The sequence below is a fragment of the Protopterus annectens genome, chromosome 16.part0 (assembly GCF_019279795.1).
Source record: "Protopterus annectens isolate FY-2018-M chromosome 16.part0, PAN1.0, whole genome shotgun sequence".
NCBI classification, from domain to species: Eukaryota; Metazoa; Chordata; order Ceratodontiformes; family Protopteridae; genus Protopterus; species Protopterus annectens.
The window spans coordinates 862,706,395-862,722,252 of record NC_056750.1 but is presented as its reverse complement, the minus strand read 5'-3'; the positions used below and the strand labels follow the sequence as shown (position 1 = coordinate 862,722,252).

The 15,858-nt window shown below is 43.4% G+C and overlaps 1 protein-coding gene across 1 annotated transcript in view; it reads right to left on the bottom strand.

The window, feature by feature from the left end:
• SUPT16H (SPT16 homolog, facilitates chromatin remodeling subunit) overlaps positions 1-15,858 on the bottom strand; it is a 3,088,153-nt gene that overhangs the window by 189,149 nt on the left and 2,883,146 nt on the right. The window contains exon 23 of the mRNA XM_044058195.1: positions 14,041-14,170. Within this exon, the coding sequence (XP_043914130.1) occupies positions 14,041-14,170 (130 nt within the window). The remainder of the gene's footprint in view (positions 1-14,040; positions 14,171-15,858) is intronic.

The window sequence follows — 15,858 nt, the reverse complement described above, 5'->3', positions numbered from 1 at the left end:
AGGTAAGCAGTAAGAGTGGAAATCTTTATGAGGTATTTGTTTCCCACAAGTTAAACAGTTATTCACTTTTTCTGACATCGGCTGAGGCAAGAAAGAGTCCCCAACGGGGTACTTAGCTTTTTAGAAGTCTTCGAAGTAGTATTCGGTAGTAGTAATCTCTGGATCTGACCGACCGGCACTTGCGAACAGCTTCTGCTTCGGATGCCACGCGGCAAGAAAGACTGAGGAAAATGGCGTCGGCTGATGCCTTTATACCCGAAGAACTGCAGCTATGACGTCGGGTGAAGTGCGACACCAGCCGAAGCCAGACCCAGACTTTGGAATCCGGCCGACCGAAGGGCTGCCTGACGACAGGACAACCCATTTGTAAGGACTGCAGATGCATCCTTGAAGGACATCAACAGGGTGGACAATCGGCTCCGGAGCCGACTGGGCTGGAGCCGATACTAGCTTTTGGAAGACTGGAGACTGAAATAGCCTTTGAAGTACCCTGTCAATATCCGAATCGGACATCCTCGAGGACCGAGAAGAGACCGATCGGGCCCGAGTTGACTTCTCCGCCGGTTCCAAAAGACTGGGGGACCGGCTCCGAATAGTCTCAAGTAGTATCGGCGCTGAGGGAGATTCCACCAGCACTGCAATTTCCCTCTGAGCCGACGGGGACTTCGGCGCCGAGGTAGAAGAGTCTGAGTGTGCGACCTTTCTCGGCTCCGAAACCATTGGAGCCGAAGAAGGTGACCCACCTCTCTATGCTCGAGCTCTCGGCTTCGAGGACAGAGGAGTCGAGGCTGGAGGCACCGAGACAGACCGTTCCGACCTCGGCTCCGAAGTCCGTGGAGCCGACGGAGAAGCCTGCCTTGATTTCTTTGCTGTGGGCTCCGACGGACTGGTCGGAGCCGAAGACTTCTTCTTCCTGGAGGGAGAGGGGGAAGAAGATAAAGCCTCCTCAAAGGAAGGGGTGATCATCCCTTTCAATATCAATTTGTTTTTCTCTCTTGGAGGACACGGGAAGAAAAAGCGTGGCATACACTACACGACTCTTGAAGGTGCTTAGGCCCTAAGCAATAAACACACAGAGAGTGATCATCCGTTATCGACATTTTGTACCCACACTTGGTACATTTTTTAAAACCCGAAGGTCTGTGTTCCTTCGACATCACTAGAAAGACACCAAAACCCAACTAGGGACAAAAACTAAGCACACAGAGAGCCAAATCCCTCTAACTTAAGCAGGATCGACCAAAAGGATGCAGACACACAGGTGAAACTATAACAACGCTCTAACAGAGCGCGAGGACAAGGCCCCTCTAACTAAAACGTGACCTAGACGTTAGAGAAACAAATACCACATAAAAAATTATACAACAATTTTTACAACACCAAGGCCTGAACACGGCCGAAGTAGAGCGCGAGGGAACCCCTACCAGTTAAAGCGGGAACCTAACGCCAAGAATTTCACACAACATTTTCCACAAACAAAACACTCAACAAGTGATAAGTAGCTGTTAAAACAGCTTTTGGGTGAAAAATTAGAGAAATTCTGACAGAAAACTTGTCAGTAAAGAGTACTTAGCCCAGCCAAGTCGAGACCACGTCCATTGCTGTCAAGCGGCAAACAAGATCTGTGGAAGTAGTGGTGGTGCATCCTGGGATGTAGAATAGCTCAGCCAATTAGAGACTTCGCTCTATAGTATAGCGTGCCAAGTCAGAGCCGAGGATCGTCTCCGAACCCATCAGTACAGAATGTAGGCGAGATAGGATCACATAACATCTATCTTTCTAAACTCCTAAGTTTTAAAAGTCACATAATATAATACAAATCTTTTAACTAATTCATATAATTACCCAGACATCAATGACTCGTGTTCTACTATGTGAATCAATCAGTAAGTAAATCTCTTTGATCTCACAGCTAATCACCACTCCCACCTGTTATAATCAATGCACAAAAGGAACATTGACCTCTGTGCCTCATAAAATCTTTACCTCAGATACCTTAAGTGATCATCTCACTACCCACGTAATAGGAAAGCAAACTAATATTCAAAAGCAGTCACATTTCAGCATAGCACATAACCTCACACACTTAAACAATTTTATTTATTTTTTTATTTTACATTTGTTGACCGGGCTAGTCCAACTGGATACATGTCCATTTTCAGTAGAGGCCCGGGGAAAAAAGCTCCAGAAAAAAATGTACAAAAAATTAAAAGTAATATAAGTCTACAAAAGGCATTAACATACAATATTACAACATTCAGTTAAAGTTTACATAAAAAAAAAAAAAAAAAAAAAAAAAATTGTAAAATTGAATTAAAAGGATCGCTTTATCTCATATCTAAAACTATGTAACTGGAATGGTCTAAAATACCTTCCATTAGATGATGCAGGTAGCACCTTTTAAATTTACGTTTTTGAACATCGTAAATGAACTTGCTCTACACAGGAAAACAGAGCTAGGGTTAAACATGCTCTCTGCTTGTCTTGGAATACAAAACACCGTATGAGACTTAGAGCGTGGAATACATCACTATCCAATAAAACACTAACAAGTTTCCAAAAATTCAGAAAACTTAGAAATCAAACTCCAATCAAGTTAGATAAAATACACACTTTACTGGCTTGTAACATAGAAAGTACAAGAATTCCAAAATGTTCTGGTTGTCTTATAAACCAGCTGCTCAATCCTGGCTGCAACACTCAGCCATCCCACACTTAACACTAACAACTCCACCAAATGTGCTGATGCTTTCAGCTCTCATTTGTTATTCAGTTTCATCATTACTACAACATTACCCTAAAACCAACCAGTAGACAAGACCACCCACCAACCATTCCCCACTACTTAAAAAAAAAAACAAAAAAAAAACTATTACTTGGATTAAAACTCACTGCCTTCGCCCCAGACAACCTCCCTGGCTAATACCTCAAGATGGCTGCAGAAGCAGTCTAACAAATTGCTCCATCAGTAAAGCGTATGTCCCTACCCTCTGGGGAATAAGCTTCCCCTCCACAAAGGAAGGCATTCAACTGAACTCACGAAATACAGGCACAATGCTATCCTCTCCCCTATCAAAAAATAATCAAAAAATGCATCGAGTCACAACTCTTGCATTACTTGACATAAAATAACCTGCTCTCCTTCTTGGCATGGCTTTTGTTGCCACCACACTACTTAGTTTCACCAATATGGTAAGTACAAGTAGGAATGATTGGAACCTAGAGTCTGCCCTGTTCCTTGACTTATCCAAGGCCTCTGACACAGTGCCTCACTCTATTCTTATACACAAACTTCATAACATACAACTTGACACCACTGCTATGGCAATGGTTCTACAGCTGCCTCCAAAACAGAGCTCAGTCTGTCAAGTGGCAAAAAGACATCTCATCCCACCTCCCCATCCTAGTTGTACCACAAGGATTAATCTTAGGAAACATTCTCTAAAATCTTCACCAATGACAGACAGAAAGCTTGTAAAACTGCATCCCCAGTGCAGTATGCAGATGACTCCACAGTCATCTGTACCGCAAAAAACTGCAAGAACTTACACAGGAGTCCTTCTCCTCTACAGAAACCTGACTGACATCTGCTCAGCTATTCCTAAACCCAAGTAAATCCAAACTAATCCTATTTATTCTCAAACAGCTTACAAAACCTACTTCTCGGTTACCTCATCCAACAAAACAAAACCTGAGCTGGTTACACATACTAAATTGCTAAGCATATTTGAAGATATGAACCTAAAATCTGACAAGTAAACTAGTGAAAGTTGCACCAAAACTACACTCTCTATAAAAGCAAACCCTTCCTCTCAAACACTAAAATAAAACATTGACACCTCTCCTCTTGCCTACTCTAATGTATTCTGCACTCATCCTTAACATCCAAGTGACTTGAGCTAAAAAACTTGAACAATTACTTCAAAATAGCACAATTTGCTGCCATCCTTCCAAACAGAACCCACTGCTGTGCTTCCCCCTAAGGGGGTTACAGTGACTGGAATCCCCACTTTAAGCCACTCACAACCTCCACAAGACTCTGCAGAAACCTAACTGTCCATCCATATCCACACACATACAACCGTATAACCCTACCAAGGCATTATGTTCCGACAAATGCCTACTGCATGCATCCAAACCCAACAATTCTGATGGCAAATCACTACTCACTCCCCACCTTGCTAAATCCTGCAACTCCATCCCACTAGCAATACAAGACCACCACCTAAAATCATTTAAAACTCAAAGTCCTACCTACCAAGTTACAGGCTCTGCACATGTGACGTTCCTGGATAATCTCTAAACCCTTATTGTTACCACACTCATATATAACTGGCTGATAAACTTAGCTCCAACTTTATCCCTCACCCTCAAACTTCAATCATGAAAATCCATCAAATACAACTCCCCCTGCTAACAGCTAGGGAACAGGTCCTTAATGCACTTTCAAAGGCCAATCGGAGCAGACAGTATGCCAGGATGCCTTCTAAAGAGCATAAGAGCATGCAACATGGCCTATCAGACCTTCTGGAATCGCTATTTAACTGCAGCCTCCAAACGGACTTCATGCCTTATGAATTGAGAACAGCAACAGTCATCCCTCTGCACAAAGGTGGGCCATTTACAGACCCTGGAAACTACAGATCTACTAGTCTCATATACAAAGCCATGGAAATGATCTACAATTACATAGGAAACCTCCAGAGACTGGACCCAACCCAATTTGTCTTTTTCAAGGGCAGGTCATGCCTACTCAACCTGGACAATGACTTTGAGAAGGACACCAAAGCAATGGATGAGAGCAAAATGGTTCACACTGCCTACCTCGACTTGGCCAAGGCATTTGACACAATACCCCACTCATGCACTGCTGACAAACTCAAGAGGTTGAGTACAAACCCTTCTGTCACCTGGTGGATAGCCAGTTGGCTCAAAGACAGGACTCAAAGTGATAATTGGAGAATAGACCTCTATAAAGAGGCCAGTCACAAGCAGACCCTCAGGAGCCGGTCATGGGGCCGGTCCTTATTGGCATTTACTTTTGTGAAGTCAAGGCCAATGTCAAGGGCCTCTAGTTGACTAACTCAGCACATGACTGCAAATTAGGAGCTGTCACTGAATCTCCTAATGACACAAATGCCAATACACACAAATAACTGGTGTCAGAGCCACAGACTAAAACTATATGCCAAGAAATGCATACTAGTATCTTTCAGGAAGTCATCCACCCCTGGTAACTATCATATTGACAACTCACCCCTAAAAGCTGACCCAGTAAAGTTGGCAACACAGACAGTAATCTAGCCTTTGACCATTATGTGTCTACAGTAATGCTGAAATCATCCTATGTTGTGCAACTTAGAAAAAAAAGGTATGGCATCTAGGTCTAAAGAAGTTTTTCTTCCACTGTATTAGACATTCATTAAACTTGTCACTGAGTACAGTGCCCACTTTGGTATGTATCTAACCCAGCCACAGCCAACAATTGGAACATCCACACATGTTCCTCACTAAAAGAATACAGGGCACAAGTAAAATGTCCTATGCAAACTGCATCATGGCCCTATCCTTGTATTCTGTCTCTTACACGGTGTTGAGGGGAGATCTGTGTCTGGCATACAAGACATTCTCAGACCCCACTCTGATGGATCTCCTGCATATTAGCAAAACAGCACGAGAATTACCCATTCTAAATACTTAAACCTTGCCTGCGATATAAATAAGACCTGCTAGAGAGACAGTTCTGTATCTCAGAGACTACCTCATCTCTGGAACAAGCTCCCAATCTATGTGAAGCAGAGCTCTTCCCTAATCCAATTCAAGTGCAACTTAGACAACTGGATGGGGAACAGGAAATTCATCCCTGGCTTGACATCTATGTTTCTAATGGACACAGGGTTCATCTTCCAGGCCCCTGCTTGTAAATGTTTCAACTTCCAAGCCCCTGCTTACACTTATCAAGGGTACAGACCTTGTCAGAGATTTGGAATGCATGGCTAGGTTTAAAAACGCCAATGTGGTCAATCATTAGCCTAGCACAGCTATTCTTCACAGTGTCCATCTGACCATCATCTATCCCTGTCCACTACTATCTGCATCTCCCTTTTGCTTGGACTTCCACAATGTGAAACTATCTTCACCTCAATTACTTCACCGTCTGTTACTCAAAATCCATTTATAACTGATTCCAGCTGAAAATAACTACACTCAAGCTTGACATTGGCTAATATTTTACAGTATTTTTGTTTTCACAGTCATATCTTTACTAATTAATGTAGATTTTTTAGTTTTTAAACTGTCATATTAGTACTTTATGTATGTACATTTATGTAAATCTTGTACAACTGCCTTCTAACTGTTGTGTAAAATGGAGCATTTCTCCCCAGGCATCTGCTGAAAATGGGATCAGGGCCCAGTTGCACTTTCCAGGTAAACAAAAGCAATACATACATACATACATGGAGTGATATCCGTAGCATGATGAAAGCAATACGAGCGTAACAGAGACATGTTACACAGAACAGGCAGCTAGATACATACATACATGGAGTGATATCCGTAGCATGATGAAAGCAATATGAGCATCAGAGAGACATGTTACACAGAACAAGCAGCTAGATGCATACATACATACATGGAGCGATATCCGTAGCATGATGAAAGCAATACGAGCATCAGAGAGACATGTTACACAGAACAGGCAGCTAGATACATACAAAGATGGAGTGATATCCGTAGCATGATGAAAGCAATACGAGCATCAGAGAGACAAGTTACACAGAACAAGCAGCTAGATACATACATACATACATAGAGTGATATCCGTAGCATGATGAAAGCAATACGAGTGTAACAGAGACATGTTACACAGAACAGGCAGCTAGATACATACATGGAGTGATATACGTAGCATGATGAAAGCAATAAGAGCATCAGAGAGACATGTTACACAGAACAAGCAGCTAGATACATACATACATACATAGAGTGATATCCGTAGCATGATGAAAGCAATACGAGCGTAACAGAGACATGTTACACAGAACAGGCAGCTAGATACATACATGGAGTGATATACGTAGCATGATGAAAGCAATAAGAGCATCAGAGAGACATGTTACACAGAACAAGCAGCTAGATACATACATACATAGAGTGATATCCGTAGCATGATGAAAGCAATACGAGCGTAACAGAGACATGTTACACAGAACAGGCAGCTAGATACATACATGGAGTGATATACGTAGCATGATGAAAGCAATAAGAGCATCAGAGAGACATGTTACACAGAACAAGCAGCTAGATACATACATACATACATGGAGTGATATCCGTAGCATGATGAAAGCAATACGAGCATCAGAGAGACATGTTACACAGAACAGGCAGCTAGATACATACATGGAGTGATATACGTAGCATGATGAAAGCAATAAGAGCATCAGAGAGACATGTTACACAGAACAGGCAGCTAGATAAACCTTTAGCAATGAATTGGGTATGTGCAACAGATATAACAACAGATATAACAGAGAGACTTCTTGAAAGAAAAGCACTCATTTACTATGTACTTGTATCCAAATTTATCAAATGGACTCAGACACTTACTCATATGACAGAAATTCGTTGGAAATTTCCACAAATCTAGACCGGACGTGGCACACTACTTCCATAACAGAGTTGTTCTATTCATAGCAAGTCCTTGACTAAAAAAAAAATTACCCACAAAGACAACAAACATACAAAACATCCTGTCCATGGGAAAACTGTTCAAAGGTGCATCTAAAAGAGGGTGAGGAAACTTGCAATCTTGGATATTTGAGATAACACGACTAATGAAAAACTTTTAAAATATGAAGTCAAATAAAATCACAAGATAAAAACACATGAAAAAATCAGCTATAAAATTATTATAGAATGAGAAAAACAGAAAAGAATGTACCCACTGCTGTTAGTTTATGAGAAGACAAGCATACATTAATGCGGTAAAACATGTTCATCAGCAGTTTAAGTAAGGCAATGATTTACAAGCTCACGTTCAAATTTCTTCTTAAAGAGTACCCCAAAGTTTTGACATATGAACTTCTAAATGATGCTTAGGATTTATAACAGAATGATAAAGTTATGAAACAAAGAAGTTATGTACTCACCATAACGTTCCATGTTGGTAGTCCATCTCACCCTTCATTTTTACATATGGGTTCAGAGCCAATCCTCAGCTCCAACTTGGCCGATTTTCAAGCTCTAAGACTTCTGGTTAGCTCGTGGCTAAGCAAGTATCCCATGGTGCACCAGTGCAATCCCCAGATCTTGTTTGCTGCTCACTAGCAACAGAAAGAGATAGAAAGAAACCCTTGACCAACAAACCAATACTAAAGGGTCGCCAACCAAGAAATTTATATTACCACCTCCAGATCTTCCAGGATGGGGGCAGGAAGGAGGGTGGGTAAAAATGAAAGGCGAGATGGACTACCAACATGGAACGTTATGGTGAGTACATAACTTCTTTATGTTAGGTAGTCCAATCTCACCTTCATTTTTACATATGGGACAGCGTCCCTAGCACCTGATTCTTGGAAGATACTCCTGAGCACTGTGGAACCAAAGGATGCACTACCCCTAGAAGCCAAATCCAACTAATGAGTAATAAAAGGTGCGAGAGGTAGCCCAAGTAGCTGCTGCACAGATATGATCAATTTGCTTGGAAGGCTGCAGAGGTAGACAGAGACCAGGTAGAGTGAGCTTTTTCCCTGTGGAGTAAGGGTCTGCCCTCAGAGCTGTAGATGAAAGCTATGCAACTCAAAATCCAGTTAGACAATGTCACCTTAGAAACTGGCAAACCCAATCTGGAATCAGAAAAGGAAACAACTGGTCTGACTTGCAAAATTCTTTGGTCCATTGCAAATAGAAATGCAGCTGTCTGTGAACATTCAACTGATGAAAACGGTATTCCGCTGCATTGCTATGATTGGGAAAGAAGACTGGGAGTTCAATGGACTGGTTCAATGTGGCAGAAGAACAAACTTTGGGGACAAACGAAGGACTGGTACGTAAAGAAATCCTGCCTTTATAAAAAACTAAATAAGGTGGTTTAATAGAGAGGGCATGTAGCTCAGTAACACGTCTGGCTGATGTAATAGCTACCAAAAACAGTCTTCCAAGACAAATACTTTAAGGAAGCTGAATGAGACGGTTCAAAAGGAGGGGATGTTAGTTTGGACAACACAAAATTTAAGTCCCAAGAAGCCACAGGTTCCTGTAAAGGTGGTCTCAGCAAGGTGGCTCCTCTCAAGGTGGTTTTAGATAACTTATGCGACATAAGGTTAACATTTGGAGATCCCAAATAAAAATGGGAAACGGCCGCCAATTGTACTTTGATGGTGGCTGCGGCAGATCCCTGCTGAAAAAGCTCTGAAAGGAATTCCAGAATTACAGGAATGGGATTAAGGATCCACATTCATTTTCTGTGCCCAAATAGAAAACCTTTTCCACTTACTGTCATACAGCCTTCTGGTTGATGGTTTGTGTGAAGATAAAAGAATATGGGACACTGACTATGAAACATCATGAAGCCTGACTAGAGATGGAACTGGTTCGGCCAAGCTGTCAATTTGAGGGTGTGGAGAGAGGGGTGTAGTGAGCCTGACATGTGGGTAAGTAGATCTGGAACTGGATCCAGGATCCAAGGATCATCCAGGAAAAGAGGCTCGAGGAAGGGAAAACAGACCTGATGAGGCCAGTAAGGAGCAATGAGGATCAACTTGCTTCCCAGTCGGTTGGCTTTCTGTATCACTTTGGGGATTAGAGGAAAAGGAGGGAAGGCATAGAGAAGTCCCGTTGGCCAATCGTGCACCAGAGCGTCTCTGGGTGCTTCCCTAGAGGGGGAATTAGGGAAAAGTAACTGCTGCACTTGGCACTGACTGGACTGGCAAAAAGGTCACAGCAAGGCTGTCCCCATTTTACGAAAATCTGTTAAACTACTTCCCCATTTCAGAGACCACTCGTGGGGCAGCAGGATTGCCCGGCTCAGCTTGTCGGCTATCACGATGGTTTGTCCCTGGAATGTGCGTTGCCGCCAGAAAGCACTGGGAAGAAATCGCCCATTCCAAAACTCGCATGGCTTCTCGACAGAGTAGGTAAAATCTGGTACAGCCCTGTTTGTTGATATACCACACAATCGACATGTTACCCGATTGTATTGCAATCGCCCCTGGAGGAAGAAGGTCCTGAAGTGCTTGCAACGCCAGAAGCACTGCTCTCATCTCCAGAACGCTGATATGCAGATAAGCCTCGTGTTCTTGCCATGTACCGTCCTGCCCAGATAATGCCCCCCCACCCGACCTGGGAGGCATCTGTGGTCACAGCGGCAACGGGTTGGGCAGGCACAAAGGGAGCGCCTGTGAACAAATTGTTGGGGGGCTATCCACCAATGAAGGTCCTTTTTGCATGATTCTGTCAGCAGAACAGAGTGATTCAGCGGCAGGTATTGGAACGACCACTGGGAGAACAGGCACCACTGAAGGATTCTCATATGCAACCTGGCTAGAGGTATTAACAGAATGGTTGAGGCCATCGTTCCAAGAAGTTGAAGAATCCACTTTGCTTTGACCTTCCGAAGTGGGAGAAGTCGCTGAACTTGTGAGATGAGGTTTTCTGCTCTTTCGGTGGGAAGACGAACTGTCATATCCACTGTGTCTACCTCTGCACCTATAAAAATCACAGATTGTGAGGTCAGTAATGCAGATTTTTCCCAGTTTATGGAGATCCCTAGTTGAGCACAAAGCTGGATGGTGATGTCCCTGTTTTGGAGAAGTAGATGCCTGGTGGGGGTGGTCAAGAGCCAGTCGTCGAGATCCCTCTGCAACCTTGTGAAATGGGTAAGATAGTTCAGGGATCGAAGAGTAAAGGCCGCTGAACTAAATACGCTCTTCCCAAATCTGTCCATCTGCTGAGACTCCTTGTTTGGCGGATGTACAGAGGAAGAAGTCTCCGCCAACTCCTTCGTGGCTGCCACCACCACCATGGCATCTACGGGAATGCCCTTAGACAAGAATTCTTTTCCAGGAGAGGCAGACAGGAACTTATTTGGTCTTCTAGGTACTGGCTCCACGGCATCAAGAGTATCCCACACCTTCCGACTAACCAGATCCATTAGCTCATCGAAAGGTGGAGATACCCAAGAGGCAGAGGGTTGAGACCCGAAAACCTTCAGGTACACTGACTCCTCATCAGAAGGTCTGACAGTGGGCCAGTCACACCTCTGTTTAAGGAGCTCTAGAATGTCCACAAAGGAGACAGAGGGCGACTTGCGGAACCCCCTCCAACAGATTGAGATCAGTGTCCGATGTCAGAGACTCATCCTGGGAGTCAATATGCTTCCTCTTGCATACTCTCTTCTGCGGGAGCTCCTCAAAAGGACCTTCTGGGGATGACCCAGAAGAATGAGGGCCACCAGCCGGTGGCTCCTAAGGCTGTGGGTCTCTCCTGTCTCCAGAGAGAGTAAGGACTGAGACCGAAATGGGAGCCCTGCGGGGAAGAGTGCTTGTACCACTGGCAGAGGCTGTAGATTGTGACAACACACTCATCATCTCAAAAGCAGAGCTCTCCAGCTCCGAAGACCGTCCCCGGTCCGAAGAGACAAAGGATAGTGCCGGAGCCAGAGCCATCTGCTCCGAGATAGATGCAGGGTCCGGAGTCACCCTGGCGGACGCACCAAAAGGAAGGCTTGGAACCGACGAAGATAGATTCAAAACCTCCCCCTTGGCGCCGACAGAAGAGCTTTGGTCCCTGGACACAATGGATGGAGCCGAACTTGGCTACACTGCAACAGCAAGGGGAGCCGGAACAGAGGGTTCCTCCATTGGTAACAAGCACTCCGGCTCCGTAAAACCAACATGGCTCGGAGGAGGAATCACGGATGGAGACGAGACTGGTTCGAGTGGCTCCGATGCTGACTGGGTGGGAGCCAACAAAAATTTAGGCAGGACAGAAGACTTGAGGAGTCTCAGTACTACCCTCTCTCCACATCTTCTTCTTCCTAAAGACTCCTGGAAGACCTGGAAGATAAGGTTGGGGATCTCGACCTAGCAGGCACTGGAGATTTGACCATCATAGAGACTGGTCGGAACTCTACAGACCGGCTCCGAGAAGCAGAGTCAACTATCTGCAAGGATTCAGCAGTCGGCACCGAAGTATCTATGTCAGACTCCAAAACCACAGTGCTTTCCTTCAGCTCCAAAGACTGAGGAGTCGAGGAGGCAGGTTTTATTAATTTGGCAGGTGGCTCTGAAAAAGTAGCCCGTGCCGGAGAAGGCCTTTTTGAACCTTTAGATTTTGAGTCAGATCTTGACTTAGAAGACTTAGTCGAGAAAGCAGAAGAACCAGACAAAGCTTCCTCGAAGGTTGGCTTCAAAAACCCCCCCCCCCCCCCGAGTATCAGTTTGTTCTCTCTCCTGCAAATGAGAGAACAAACATGATTCTTGCAAATGGATGGCTCCCAAACAGCAGACACAGCTACTGTGGCCATTGGTCAAAGACATTTTCTGGGAGCACTTCATACATTTTTAAACCCAGTGGGTTTGTGCTCCTTGCTATCCTTAGACATTGCAACCCACAATCAATCAGAGGGAAAAAAAGTGAAAGAGAAAGAAAGAAAATGACTGAGGACTAGGTCCTCTAACTAAAACGGGACTAGGTCCTCCAACTAAAACGGGCCTAGTCCTACAGATGAATTACACGAGGACTAGGTCCTCCAAGTTAAATGGGCCTAGCCTGGTGTAAGATAGAAACCTAGATTTTCCACTAAACACTAGACAGTCAGTCACACAGGGGAATATTTTAAATACAATACAGTGGAAGCAACACGAGGACTAGGTCCTCCAAGTTAAACGGGCCTAGCCCTGTGAAGAACCGGGTCTTCTAATTCAAACAGACCAAGAAAGCACAACACACACACACACACATGCTCAAGGGTAGCAATTAACAAGTTTAAGAAATTAAGACTTTAGCAGGTCCCCGCTAAAGACCACCAGTCAACAATAATCGCTTGGCAAGAAATAATCAATAGGAGCCCCTATTGATTAAAAACGGCGAACTCGCCAAAATAATTCTCTAGACAAGAAAAAGCAAGTGCGTCTAACTACTGAAAACAGGAAACCTACTATACTAGTCACACAAGGCAATTTAGGTAAATCCTAACTGTAAATAACAAGAAAAAAAGGCGAAGCCGCCAAAACTAACGGTTTAGGAGAAGCATAAATGCGCCTAACTACTGGTACACAGGATACCACTAAAAAGGTCACACAACAACCACAAGACAATAAAGATAAGTCCTATAAATGTATATATTCAATAATTAAGCAAAAGATAGAATAATGAAAATTTGCATAAACTTGGCCAGAGCCAAGAGAAGCACATCAGAAAACTCGTTGACGTGGCAAACACGATCTGGGGATTGCATGGTGCACTATGGGATACCTGCTTAGCCAAGAGCCAACCAAAAGTCTTCGAGCTTGAAAATCAGCAGAGTCGGAGCAGAGGATCGACTCCGAACCCATATGTAAAAATGAAGGTAAGATTGGGCTACCTAACATGCAATTTTTAAAAAGCAGCAACAAAGTGAAATACTTTGAACAGCTCTAAGTAAGAAAGTTAAATCTTCAGTCTGAGACCTTACCACATGAATTCATACGGGGGTACTGAACAGAGAGGGGTTGCAGTGTCTAGAAACAGTTAAGGTTAACAATTTTAGATGGAAAGCAAAACATTTGGTAAGTTTAGACCAACTTGGAGTTCTAATGTTTAAAAAGATTAAAATCACAAGTAAAATATTTGAAATTGTTAGAAAAAAAAAAAACAAGGGAGAATAAATTATTTTGATTACCAAGGTATAGTGGGTCAAAGCCAGGGTATCCAATACCTGGCTCATGAGGGACAGAAACAGTTTTAAATTCATTTTTTTTTGGTGGTGGTGGGGTTGTGATGTACCTGGTTCATGAGGGACAGAAACAGTTTTAAATTCATTTTTTGGTGATGTACCTGAATCCTCAGACACTGACGAATAATCTTCATCACTGTCTTCCTCCTCCTCCTCATCATCATCATCAGAAGGTTGGAACGTCTCATCCTCTATTTCAGACTCTGAACCCTCATTCTCTGCCTCACTACCCTGAAATAAGAATACAACAAACATTATCACAAGAAAATACATCTACAGAAAGAAGCAGATGTCTGATGCTAACAGATTAATCTAGGCAGCTGTAGTACAAGACTTTGCGATGCATTGCTTGGCGTAAAAAGCCACCAGTGGTTGTTACACTGGTATGCACCCGTGAACCTATGATTACAGTAAAAGTTCAAGGAGTGGTTTTACACTGGTACACACCTGTGAACCTATGACAACAGTGAAAGTTCAGGGAGTTGTTGTTACTCTGGTACGCACCTGTGAACCTATGATTATAGTAAAAGTTCAGAGAGTGGTTGTTACACTAGTACGCACCTGTGAACGTATGATTACAGTGAAAGTTCAGGGAGTGGTTGTTACACTAGCATGCACCTGTGAACCTATGATTACACTGTAAAAGTTCAGGGAGCGGTTGCTACAACAGTATGCATCTATGACTACACTGTAAAAGTTCAGGGAGTGGTAGTTACACTGGTACACACCTGTGAACCTATGGATTACAGTAAAAGTCCAGGGAGTGGTTATTACACTGGTACGAAACCTGTGAACCTATGATTACAGTAAAAGTCCAGGGAGTGGTTGTTACACTGGTATGCACCTATGAGCGTATGATAACAGTAAACGTGCACGGAGTGGTTGTTATACTACCCACCTATGATTACAGTAAAAGTCCAGGGAGTGGTTATTACACTGGTACGAAACCTGTGAACCTATGATTACAGTAAAAGTCCAGGGAGTGGTTGTTACACTGGTATGCACCTATGAGCGTATGATAACAGTAAACGTCCAGGGAGTGGTTGTTCTACTACCCACCTATGATTACAGTAAAAGTCCAGGGAGTGGTTGTTACACTAGCACGCACCTGTGAACCTATGATTACAGTGAAAGTCCAGGAGTTCTTGTTACACTAGCATACACCTGAGAACCTATGATTGCATTGTAAAAGTTCAGGGAGTGGTTGTTACACAGGTACGCACCTGTGAACCTATGATTACACTGTAAAAGTTCAGGTAGTAGTTGCACTAGTACGGACCTGCGAACCTATGATTACAGTGAAAGTTAAGAGAGTGGTTGTTACACTGGCACGCACCTGTGAACCTATAATTACACTGTAAAAGTTCAGGGAGTGGTTGTTACACTAGTATGCACTTGTGAATCTATGATTACAGTAAAAGTTCAGGGAGTAGTAGTTACACGGTATGCACCTTTGAACTTATGATTACAGTAAAAGCTCAGGAAGTTGTTACACTAGAATGCACCTGTGAACCTATGACTACACTGTAAAAGTTCAGGGAGTGGTTGTTACACTGGTACTCACCTGTGAACTTATGATAACAGTGAAAGTTCAGGGAGCGGTTGTTACACTAGTAGGCACCTATGATTACAGTGAAAGTCCAGGAGTGGTTGGTACACTGGTATGCACCTGTGAATCTATGACTACAGTGTTAGTGCAGGGAGTGGTTGGTACACTGGTACGCACCTGCAAACCTATGATAACAGTAAAGGTCCAGGGAGTGGTTGTTACACTGTCCACCTATGATTACAGTAAAAGTTCAGGGAGTAGTTGTTACACTAGCACACACCTGTGAACCTATGATTACAGTGAAAGTTCAGGGAGTGGTTGTTACATTAGTATGCACCCGTGAACCTATGATTACACTGCAAAAGTTCAG